At 53.8% G+C, this 12274-nt stretch overlaps 1 protein-coding gene across 13 annotated transcripts in view; it reads left to right on the top strand.

The window, feature by feature from the left end:
- The window catches only part of Shank2 (SH3 and multiple ankyrin repeat domains 2), a 511573-nt gene that overhangs the window by 475067 nt on the left and 24232 nt on the right, over positions 1-12274 (top strand). For 5 of the 13 annotated variants that reach the window (XM_010635716.3, XM_010635704.3, XM_010635710.3 and 2 more), the window contains 4 exons: positions 8084-8219; positions 9059-9139; positions 9357-9377; positions 10719-10739. In XM_010635716.3, coding sequence (XP_010634018.1) covers positions 8084-8219; positions 9059-9139; positions 9357-9377; positions 10719-10739 — 259 coding nt within the window. The remainder of the gene's footprint in view (positions 1-8083; positions 8220-9058; positions 9140-9356; positions 9378-10718; positions 10740-12274) is intronic. The other 8 variants (XM_010635706.3, XM_010635718.3, XM_010635705.3 and 5 more) reach the window with 7 other exon arrangements.

Genomic DNA, 12274 nt, shown 5'->3' on the forward strand with positions numbered 1-12274 from the left:
TTTCTGTCAGCACATAAGCAAGCTGTGGCATCTGTTGTAAGGACTGTCCCTGATGCCAGAGACCTACTGCAAATTAAACTGATTTTAGGTTTGTTTATAAACTGGGAGATTCTAAAGACCCTGAAGCTTTTTGTTCTGTCCCTGCTGTGGTAGAAAGGAGAAAACAACTGATTTTCCCCTACTGCTTTTTTTTGGAGCTGGGCTTCTCAATTAACCCCAACTCAACTGAACTGAGCTGCAGGCACCCTGCACCTCTGCCCTGCTCTTCCCTGGGAGTGTATTTCCAGGCACTGTGGCACATGCCAGTTGGCATCATGTGCCTCATTAAAGTGCTCACCTGCACCCCAGGCACTGATCTATGAAAGTGCAAAGCCACAGTCTGCAGCTCTGACCTTGGGATACTTCCTGCTGTGGGGGGAAGGACTCTGCCAAGTTTATTTACTTTGCAAAGCTTGGCAGGGGAGGAAGGGCTTTAGACCTGCATGGTTGAGGGGACAATGGGAGGGTAAAGCACGAAGAGCATGAGGAGCCCCAAGGTCCCAGCATCTCTATGGTGGGTGCTGCTACCACATGGTCTTGTGCAGCTTGGAAAGCCCATCTGGGCTCTTCCAGCATGGCTGTGCACGAAAGGGGTTACCCCTCATTTTCTGCTGCCAAGGGGAGACAGCTGGAAATGCATACTCAGACCAGGAGAGCTCCGGTAAATGATGAGTTTCCTGCGCCATAACTCATCCAAGGTAAAGTGCTCCCGGCAAAGGTAGAAGAAAACAGGGATACAGACAGTGCCGGTGCCTTGTCTTGGAGTGTAGCCTGCAGGGAAGCTTGCTCAGCCCTGGGATGGAGAAGGGAGGAGAGGGAAGCAGAGTGGCAAGAGGCCCGCAGGCAAGAATAGGACTGGCCTAGAAAGATAGCTCCTAGGACGACAGTCTCCTCTCAGAGACATCCATGTGTCCAGCGAGGGGCCCACGGGAGACGAAGGTTTCTGACAGGACGTCTGTGAAGTGGGGGACCATGGGGCTCCTGACTCCAAAGCCTGGTCCTTCCCAGGAGTCCCACCGACGTTTTCCAACGGTAGCGTCCCCGCTTGCCCTCTGAATTTCCACTCACACCTCCTCCCTCCGGAGGAACAAGGGCTCCCTGAAGGCTGTGGCTGAGGCTGGCCGGAGCTGCATTTGCCATCTGCAGGCCTGGTGGACAGCAGCGCCTGATCTACTCCTCTGCCTTGCCTGCCAGCTTCCCTTTGACTAACACCAGTCACTCGGGGGTCACGCGCCTTTCTACCGTCACCTGAGGTCTGGGGCCATATATGTGACTGAGAACGTGAGGCGGGAACAGGGTGCCAGTTCTGAAAGGCCCCAGTGGAGGGGCTGTGGCTGGGCTGCAGGGTAAGGAGGCCTAGGTATGTCTTGGTCTACTCAGACTGCTGCAATAGAATGCCACAGGCCCAAGCTGAGGGAATTTCTTCCCCTGTTCTGGTGGCCATGAGGTTTATAGCAAGATACTATACCACTTCCAGATAGACAGATGTCTGGACATAGGTCCTCACACAGGGGCTGCCACAGGCCAACAGTCCCATTCATGAATCACCCTGTTACCTAATCACCCCCAGCGGTCTGTGCTCACCTCCAGGTGAGGACCTGCACTCAGTCCACTGCAGTTTCCCAGCTTCAAGGTGTAGTATGTGAGGTGGGGTGAGACCAAGCTACAATACAGGGCAGCAGGGCTTTGGGGGAAATGGTCTGTGCTGGAAGAAAGCAGTACAGAGCCAAGGACTAAACAGGATACATGGGATATCTTGTCCCCTTACTAACAACCAGTGTCCCTGCACTGGATCCGGGGGGTGGAGGACAAGGCACAAGACAAGGCTCTGGCTCTTCCAGGCTCTGTCCACATTAGGGAAAGCTGGAGATATGCCAATCAGGTGGGCACTGTGGGGTGGTAGGGAGGTGAGCTGTGGCAGCACTGATGAAAAAGCATTGTGGTGCAATCTGGTGAGGCTGGGGAGAGCACAGGTGAGAGCTTTCACTGCAGGGGCTGTCACAGTCCTAAAGGCTAAAGATCTGAGGTCCAGGCTGTGAAAGCCTGCTCAGGCCTCTTCCAGATGGTCTGCTATGATCCTTGGTGTACCTGACTTATGGAAGCCTCACCCAGAGCTCTGCCCATTCTCACAGCACCCTCGCTGTGTCTGTGCACATCCACACTTCCTCTTTGTACAAGAACACCAGTCACACTGTGAACAGCCCACTCTGGTGACCACATTGTCCTGCATCTGTAGAGGCCTCTCTACGAAAAAGGTCACACTCTGTGCTGGGACATCAGCATATGGGCCTGAGTGGGACAGAACTTGACCCATTACAGGTGTGTCGGCATAGAGAGCTGATGTGCTGGCAGCTCAGTGCAAGGCAGCAAGTAGGCAGGCTTCAGCAGTGGTACCAGGAGGAGACAGGGGCACAGGGTAATAGGGGAGGGCATCAGCATTCCTATCCAGAAAGATCCATGTAGGCAGTGGGTCAGGGTCGATTCTCTGCACTTGGCTGGCGTGGATGGGGCACTGTGTGTGCCCAGCCTGCACCGTGAGGTAGGCCCTGGCGCCCTGAAGCATCTCAGCTGATAGGCTCTGCTCACTGCCCAAGTTCAGAGCTAGACACAGGCTGTTGGAGCAACCAGGTTCTCCTCGGGGGGCTTCCTGTCTTTGGGTTAGTTTAGTGGGTCCTTCCAGCATGCTCATGGTGTGTGCCATGCAGCAAAATGTGAAGCCCCCCTTGGATGAGTGCAAAACAGACACATAGTGAGGCATTACTACCTGTCCTAATTTGTAGAACCTCTGAGCCCCAGCTGATTTTGGAGACCCCGTATTGAGGGCTTTCCATCAGTCTGACAAAATACTTGAGAAAAACAACTTACACGAAGAAAGGTTTACTCTGGCTCAGTTTCACTACATTGGTACCTGGCTTCATTGCTCCTGGGCCTGTGGCAAGGCAGGACTTCACGGCAGAAGCATAAGAGCAAAGCTGCTCACCACACGATGGCCAGAAAGGGGTGAGGGATGGAGGGACAGCATGGTTGGTGGGCTCTCCTGTTCTGCCACTTTTGCTGTATCTGTGCCACCCACATCTCTCCTCAGTCCGCTGCCCAACATGCCAGCCATCCCTGGAAACACGCTCACCAACACACCTAGAAGTGTGCTTTACTAATTTCCTAGGCATTTCTCAAAACAACCGATAAGATTAACCAGCACATCGCGGTCACATTACAAATACATGTCACCAGGACTGTGTGCTTTATGCTGGAGCTGCCTTTGTGAAACCTGGGCCATTTCAGTAGCTTTTACCAACCAACCAACAGGAGGCATCGGGGGCTCATCTTCAGGGGCATCCTAGGCCTCACAGCCATGTTTGTGGCTAATAAGCACACATCTGTGGTTAGCTGGAACTCACAGAATGACAAAAACTGGACTGCTCCCTCCTCCTGCTCAAAGACCAGCATCAGGTCCCTTGATTTGTTCCCACTCCCTTTACAGGCACCGACTATGGGCATAAGACCAATATTTTGTGTGATTCCATCTCTGGCCAGGAGGGAAATGAACCCTGGAAACTCAGCATATGGCTCAACTCATTCAGCTGCAGGCTCAGAATCAATTTCTCAAATGTAACCTGCACTGATCATGAGACCAGCAATATACAGAGTTCATTTTGTCCCTTTCCAAAATTCTAAAGGACAGCATCAGAGGCAATGAATAGCAATTTTCTGTCACCACAGAGGTTAGTCTAAGTCACAAATCCAATCACTCTCCCAGCAGGGCAGGTGCCATCAGGGCCCAGGAAGGCTGGGTGGGTTCCACGCATACAGCAGCATTTGTGCCTAGCTAAGGTTTGGGGAGCTGCAGGGCTCCCCACTACCAACACCATGTGGAGTAGGAAACTCAGGAAACGGAAGCATTGGACTTTCAGTCTTGACAACTAAGTCAACATGGATTAAAGCATTGTTTGGATAGGATTTGGCCCTTGCCAACCTGAGATTTATCAGAATGGGGACTGAGAAGAACATCCTGGGATGTGTGAGGCCCTGCTGACAACACTCCCCACCCCTACACGATGTGATGAGCTGGGAGCAAGTGGACACTGTTTACTGAGAAGATACCCCATCAGAGCAAGGCATGTGCCCCACCCAAGGAAGGGCGCCCTGCAAGAAGCAATGTAACGGGACCCTTCATCCTTCCACTGGCTTCGCGGGGAAAAACTTGCCTGTGCAGATGTTCTGGGGTGTCAGCCATGTAGGGTATATTGACTTGGGCTCCGTATAGTCTCTTCATTCTACTGAGATTGGATCCCACAGTACTCCTTCCTCGGGAGGGCTGCTGGGGAAGGCCAGGATGGAAGAGGTTCACCGGATGCCACCCTAGCTGTGGGAAGAGGGGTGGGGTGAGCCCCGAGGAGGATGGGCACGCAGCAGGGCACACCCAGAGCTGCTCTGTGTAATAGGTGTCGTTTGGAAGTAGGTCTGGGCCCTGGATGCAGAGCAATACTCCTAACACAGGAAGACCCAGGCTAGACATATCCGGGACAGCAAAGGAAAGTCAGCCAAAAGCTTCCAGTGGCAAACCTAGCTCCAGCCCCTGCAAGGATCTGTAATCCTCCTTGCCAAGTGGCGCTTCTGAGCTGATCAGAGCCTTACTTCCTCCAATCTTGTGAGCAGTTCCTGCCATCTTTTGTGACATGCTGAGAGGTAGGCCTATCAGAGTGTTGGGGGATACTGCTCAGTGGTGAGGGTATCAGCAGCAGCTTCTTCGTAAAGAACATCCGGAAGCCTCAGATCTCAGGCACCCCTTCTGAGGGCGCAGCCTACCTGGGCAAGGGTTCTATCACTGTGCGAAGGTAGCACAAGGATGGAATCCGAGCTGTTGGCTGCGCAACACCCAGGACCCTGAAGTACAGGTGGTTCTGGAGACACTGAGACCCTCAGCTGCTGTACCTTATCATCCTCCATTTCCATAGGTGTCTAGGCACAGGTGTGAGCCCACAAAGCTGCCTAAGCCCACAAAGCTGCCTAAGAGTCCGTAATGAGCAATTTATTTCTTTTCATCTCCCCAAATGGTGGTAGCATCTGCCTTTTACCTTCAGAGAAAGAGGCTCCCAACCCCTTGGTCCTCCCCAGGCACAGGAACAAACCTCCACTTCCTCAGCAGCCAAGGACCAGCCCTGGTCAAGGTCACAGGAAAGCAATGTCCAGCTACCAACAGACACAGAAGATTCTAGAAGACACAGACTCTAGAGAGGCAGGCCATGGGCAGCAGTGGGGCTGCACAGGGCTGGACTGCCCAAGTTCCCAGCAGACACATGAGCCCTCAGGAGATAAGCCCTGCTAGCTGCTGAGCCTAACTCTAGCCCCTCCTTTCCCTTAGCCTTAGACAGAGGACATCCCACAGATGGCTGGCAGATGGAAGGTGATAGTGCTTCCCCTGCAGGAGCCCTGTTCAACACCCAGGGTTCCATCCTGAGCGAGGCAGCCGGTCACAACCCAGCACCAAGCAGGACCAACCCTAGGAATGTGGTGGATGGACAGTTGGAGGCTCTCTGCTACCAGCTAATTTGCCAGGGGCTCCTCTCTCCAAGGATGCCAGCCTCTAGTGCCTGAGCCCAGACAGTGACTCTTCTTCCCAGGTACCTCCCACAACTGCAGTGGTGCTTAACTCTCAGATGTTCCAGTCCTAAACAAGGGTAGGCTTGTCCTGCCTTCCCTAGATTCAGGGGAGGCTATGCATGGTTCCTATACCTCACATTGGCATCCTGCATGCCTCCTCCTAGGCTCTTCTGCACCACTGGCCCTAGTTTAGACTCTGTCCCCACACTTAGCTGGCTGTCCTTTCTACTTCCACTCCAGAAGCAGAGTGATCCATGGTCCTCAAACTTGAATCAGATCTTGCCACTCCCTGGCCAAAACCTAACTCTTCATCTTGGTATTCAAGCCACTTGAATCCCACTGCCCTTTCTGCTGCCCTACAGACATGTCAGCTCCTCTTCAGTGGATTTGATGGAGTGACCTCCCTGTCATTCTTCGTGCCACCTTGCCTGACCCTTTACATGGTGCCTACCCACCCTACCCACGCAGTTTCTATGTTCTCAGCTGGTGCTCAGCACATCTGCCATTATAATTTGCTCACTTACTCGGGGTCAGATGGCTCCCCCATGAGGACATAAGCTCTGGATAGCAGGGACAGATTGTGTGTTAAAATCACACGTGCATCTCCCAGCTTTCAGTGGGGATGCAGAACAAAAGCCCTGGGAAGATGTGAACAAATCAGTGAGTTCCTGAGTGCCGGTCACTGTTCTGGAGTGCAGACAAGGAAGGAGAGGGAGGACCAACAGAGTAGCCACAGCCCAGAGCCTGTGCTCCATCTGTCTCTGAGCTAGCGCAGCCTGAACATCAAGTGTGGCCAAGTTGGGCCGGTTGTTCCCACCTGTTGTGAGTTCCCACTACCCTCCTCCACCCGGCCCTTTTCACTTCCTAAGTTAACTTGGTTTCCCACCTATGAGTGGAGCAAGTCAGGGAGGAGAGCTGCCGGAGTCACCCTGCCAACACCACGCTGTCCTCACCTAGATGGTCCCTCTCCAGGGCTGAGGGCGCTCTTGGGACAGGACAGGATCCATGCTGGCTAGGGAGAACCAGATGAGTGGATCCAAGTGGGGAGGTGACAAAGCAGCAGCCTTGGCAATTACGTCCCCACTGCGGGGAACAGCAGGCTGCCTCATGCCTCTCATCCAGGTCCGGATACTCAGAGTGTTAGACTGGTGGCAATTCATCAAGAAGCGCACTTGCCCTGTGTTGACTCTTCTGTGGGCACACATTGTTTAAAATTGTAAAGAATCCATAGCAGAAGTGCAGCAGTGTGGTGGCCGGCAACTGCGAAGGGACGGGTTTCAATACAAGTGCAGGAACTGGTCTTGAACTTCGCTGCACAGCGGGTTCACTCTCCCACCTCAGCTAGAAGCCACATGTGGTGGGCCGGGCAGCAGAGCTACAGGACAGGTGCCAGGCTCATTGTCAAGGTACAGTGAGCTGAGCATTTCCACGGCAATGTTTGAAAATTGCATCTGGGTCATGTACGTGGTAGGGAAGGCAGGGGTGTCATTCCCAGAAGCTGCCAGTTTCCTTGGGGAGTGGACACAGAAGGGATGCTCTACACCTTGCTTGCTGTGAAGGACTGAGGCCTGGGGCTTGAGCCCAGTGCCCCTGTTGTGGGTATCCCGGAGTCTTGGCATCCTTGCCCCAGGGGATGTGAGGGAAGGGCAAAACTAAAGTGAGGGAGGGAACAGCTCTGAAAGGGCCCAGTGGCACAGTGTCCATGCGGAAGCCACATCAAGTTCCAAGCATGTGACCCACTATCCTAGGAGCTCTTGGCCGTTTTCCCTCCTCCCCCTGGGACAAGTCAGGGCTCTTCCCCCTTAGCACCTTGTTGAGCCAAGCTTTCATGCCAGTGAAGGTGAACCTTTTAGAGCTTTCAATGACAACGAACAGCCCACTGCAGCATGTGTGCAGTACGTTCACCACCACTGTTCATGCCATCTCAGGCCTATGGGTGGGAGAAAAGACAGGGAGCTTCCAGAGGAAATGGGCCATGTCCCGTGTGTTCCCAAAGTACATGAGAAGCAATTAAGCGCCATATTTCCCCTTCATGGTGAAAATGGGAAGCTGTCACTCAGGCCCGACCCTGGAAGTCTCTTGGGTTTCTGCACAGAGCCGCTGGCTGAGAGAACTACTCCAGGCCCACAGGAGAGAGCAGTGAGCGCACTCAGGTTAAGTCCTGCCCAGAAGCTGCAGAGTGCTGGCTGGGCCCGGGCCATGGGCAGATGGCGGTGCTGGCTGCAGGATGCAGCCTCCCTGGGCACAGCTGAGTGACTTCTCCAACCACAGCAGCTTTCATTCTGGTTTTCTCAAAAGCACCTTTGCTTCGTCTCCTAAGGTTTTCCTCTCACTCCCTGTGCTGGCCCCTAGATTCAGAAGACCACTTGTCCCCTCAGCCTGCCTGCTGTCTGCCGCTCCTTCCTGCTGACCTAGCCACTGATCTGTCCTCATCTTGCTGCAGGTTAACAATGAGAATGTTGTCAAAGTCGGCCACAGGCAGGTGGTGAACATGATCCGCCAGGGAGGGAATCACCTCGTCCTTAAGGTCGTCACGGTGACCAGGAATTTGGACCCTGATGACACCGCGAGGAAAAAAGGTGCGTGCCCCTCTCAAGACTCTCTGCAAAGGGTAGGGGTAGGGCCACTGTGGGCAGATGGGACCACTCCAGAGTGCCCAGATATGGCATGAGGCTAAAATTGGCCACCAGGAATGTAACATTGACCTGGCGCCATGCTCCTGCCCAGGCACAGGCCCCATTGGTAAGATGAAACGAAGGGGCACAGAAAGCCTTTTAGCCACAAAAAGCAGCTATGTAGTAGCACCAAGGATACAGAATCCTGTGACAGCAGGTCATCCTGGGCTTGGAAGAAGATGCACAGAGCAATGCAGCCAGGGGATAGCACAGGAAGGATGCCTGGAGGCGGGAGCTGGAGACAGGAAGGCCAGGGCTGTCTCTCCCTAGAGAACTCTGGCTCCATCTCAGGAGGGCAGTGCCAAGCTTTCCCTAAAACCCAATATCAGCTGAGCAAAAAGCCTTTGTACATGTGACAGGGTGGGGCAGGGCCCTTGCCCAGTCTGGCAGTGGTGGGTAAGAGCTGAGCGCTCACAAACTGCCAGAACTATCTGTGGTCTATCAGCCATGCCCCATTAGTCACCAGCAGACTCTGTGCAGACGAACTGGACAGGCCTCTCTCCCTCCGTAGGCCGAGTGCCCATCGTACTCTATCTTAAGCAAACCCACATTGTCCCAAAAGGTCCAGCCCACAGAACTTCCTTGCCATGTGACTCACCCAGGCCACAGTGACACCTGCCCGGCCTTCCTACCTGCCAGCCTCTGCCCTTAGCCCTGTTATTGCCGTGTCTGGAGATGTGGGGAGTATGTGTACAGTATGGGGCCTTGCAGCAGTTCTCATTCCTATCTCTTTGTCTATCAAGCTCCCCCACCTCCGAAGCGGGCACCGACCACAGCCCTCACCCTGCGCTCCAAGTCCATGACTGCTGAGCTGGAGGAGCTCGGTAAGAGTCACCACCCAACCCACCCAGCTCGTGCTGCCCTGTGAGGCCCCAGCCCATGCATGGCCCCCCGCTGGCTTGCTTGTCTCCTTCAGTGACATTGTACCCCCTCCCTGCCCTGCATGGCTGGGCAGTTCTACATTTGGCATCACCCTGGGGAGCCTGTGGGTGTCTTTACTCTTTCCTGTTTGTCTAACATTGTTTTGTTTTGAATTTTTGGGCCTCTCACTAGTGGACAAAGGTAAGCAGACCTCAGGATCCCAGCAGCGGCTACCCTGCTGTCTAGGGTCCCCTACTGACTGCTGCCTTGGCTCAGCCTTGGAAGTCTGTGCAGGGTACACCCTGATGCAGCCAGACATGGCTCAGACCTTAAGGCTCCAGCACTTGGGGCCTTGGCTTGGATGGCATCGATACACCAAGTTTGGAGAGCACCCAGTGCCTTAAAAGGTCTGCAAAAAAGAGAGGCTCCAACCATTTGTCCCTGTCCTGTAGACTGGGCAAGGGTGACTATTAGCCATGCAGAGCATGGCGGAACTTTGGAGCAGACCTCTCAGATGGTGCTCAACACCATATGGGGAGACCAGGGACACTTCTGGAAAGAGTAGCTCTGAACCTTAGGATGGTAAGGGAGTGGAAATGCTTGCCCCACTGGCAGCAGGAACAGGACTGGTGAGGGCAAATCATGTGGGCACAGAAGCTAACCTAAGCTCCTGGCCCAGCAGGCTGAAAGTTGAATGGCTCTCGTTGGCCTTGCCTGGGCATCCCTTTCAACGGATGCCAGCCTCCCACTGGAGATCTTTAGCCCTCGCACATGAAAAACATCAAACACAGAAAGAAAAAAGCCTTCTTTGCTCTCCCATGGGAGAGGTCTACAAACCATGACCATCCTTCAGGGCCCAAGGCCATCCCTCACTCATCCTGGGGCTCAGCATACAGCTCTGGTCCTTTGGAAAAGGGTGGTCCTGCTGTGTGTCTCCCAGCTTTCTCCTTTTGTCCCATCCTTCACTGTCTTCACCTTATTATCGCTTCAAACACAACCCACTGGAGAAACCTCAGCCACATCCTCAGGAGGCACATTTTATGGGCAAGGAAAGTAGGAATGCTGACAGCAAGTCCAGAGTTGATTTTCCAGGGGCCACTGTGGGATCCTCTCAACAGGGACAGCAAATAGATCATCTTTTTAATGGGTGCCACTACAGGATATCCAGAGACCTCAGAGCTGGGCAGGACCTCAAGTGTCCTGAAAACTAACCTGCCACAGGCTGACTTGTATTCACGTCTGTCTCCCTGGAGCTCACATCCCACTTTGCAGGGTGCTGGTGGGGACAAGGGATGTAACTCAAGAAAGACAGTACCCTTCCACCACTAGGAAGGAGGTTCACAAGCAGGGCAAGAAGGAAAGAGAACCAAGATCCAGTTCTGGGAAAGCTGAACTTGCAGCTCTTCAGTGCCCCCAGTCCCCTGTCCCCCAGTGCTGGATCTCAGCCTGTCTCCCATGGCCACCTTGAGCTGGGCAAGGCACCAGGTGTAGGCTGCAGGCTGCTGTCCAGTGGTTCACAGCACTTCCCTTTCTGTTTGCAAGCTGCAGTCCGGAAGAAGAAGGGTAAGGGAAGCCCTAGTGTCTGTCTCTAATCCTCCTGCACATCACACCCCAGTAGAAGAGAAATTCCTCTTGTGACCATCATGTGAAGTTTACAATGTGCCGTGAACCTCATGTCGTCTTCTCCCTGTTTTGAGATCTTGCCCAAGGGCCCCAGCCCTGGAACAAGTCCCATTTTGGTCTGTTCAGTCTGCTTGACTTCTCCTGTCTGTGACTCCCTTGACATCTCCAGTATTTCCCCATGAACTGTGTCCATGTCAACATGACTGTGAAGTTACTGCAAACCCTTGGTGGTCACACCTGCCATGGCTAGGCAGAGGCCTTGGCACTCCCAGTGAGGCTCACCAGATGCTAAGCCACATGGGCTGCCAGTCAGGGGTGCAAGCACAGGAGCCCCTAGATGCTCCTGACCCTGGATTCCCTTTGCAGTGGGCAAATGCCGCCTGTTTCAACATAGTGAAAGTTTCCCTTGTGCTGGTGGCAGAGGCAGTTTGGGCCTTCTGCCCCATCATACGGTAAGATGTGGGGGGCAACAGTGTGGCTGTGCCACCATGACACCAGGCCCACATGTATTCTGAGAACAGAGCCCTTTCTTTCTCCAACAGTAGCCACATCTCAGATGTTTCTCACCTGAGATAGTTAAGCAAGCACTCTCCAACTGTATACTGAGACCTTGGCCAGAACAATTATAAGCAGCACTCTCAATTCAAAACCACTTTTTCCTTGGGCTGTAGGCACTGTGCCAAGAATATGCCACAGATGTAGCCACCCAGTCACTGAAATGAGGTGGGGGAGAGGCAGGGTTTACTGGAGATCAACTGGGCCAATAACAGAGCAGGACATGCTATCTAAAGCAGGAGGCAAAGCCTCTGTGGCCTCGCCTCTCTTTTCTGACCCTTCAATGCTAGTAGTTGTCCTGCAGCAACCTAGGCCTTCATACCACGTGAGGCTACCCAGGATGCCCCTAGAAGGCTTTCTAGGTCTTCCCTGTGTCAAGGACAAGGTGGATGCCCAGATACGAGATGTCCTTTTTCATGAAGGTCCTGGGGTTACTCTTCTATATAATCCCTTGCCCTGCTGAAGAAGGCAAAGCACCATAGGCTCCCAAAGACCCAGGTATCACATAGCTGGCCAAGAACAAACCACTGTCAAGAAGGATTCAGGACCCAGGGCAGTGAAGCCTCAGTGAGTACCTCCTATGGACTCCGCTGGAGCACACACAGAAGCCAGGGCAGATCCTCCCTGAGAACAAGCAAGAGTCCTGGACAGTGGAAATCTGCTTTCTGTTTGAACATCAGAGGAAACTGCCTGTAGACTAAATGCTCCCCCACCCCCAGGCTGGAACAGGACATGAGGGTGTGGGCAAGAAGATCCCAAAGGTCCCAGCAGCTGAGGCCCACCCCATTCTGTGAGGGACACAGGTCAGGCCAAGGGAACTGAGGAACAGTCACAGCCTCGGAGTGTTGCATGGGCTCCGGGGCCACAGCCCCTGCCAGCTTGAAGCCTCAGCTCCCATCTGTGCACTGGGGACTGTTTCT

This window comes from Fukomys damarensis, unplaced genomic scaffold (genome assembly GCF_012274545.1).
Source record: "Fukomys damarensis isolate Sample0158 unplaced genomic scaffold, DMR_v1.0_HiC HiC_scaffold_27, whole genome shotgun sequence".
Lineage (NCBI taxonomy): Eukaryota > Metazoa > Chordata > Mammalia > Rodentia > Bathyergidae > Fukomys > Fukomys damarensis.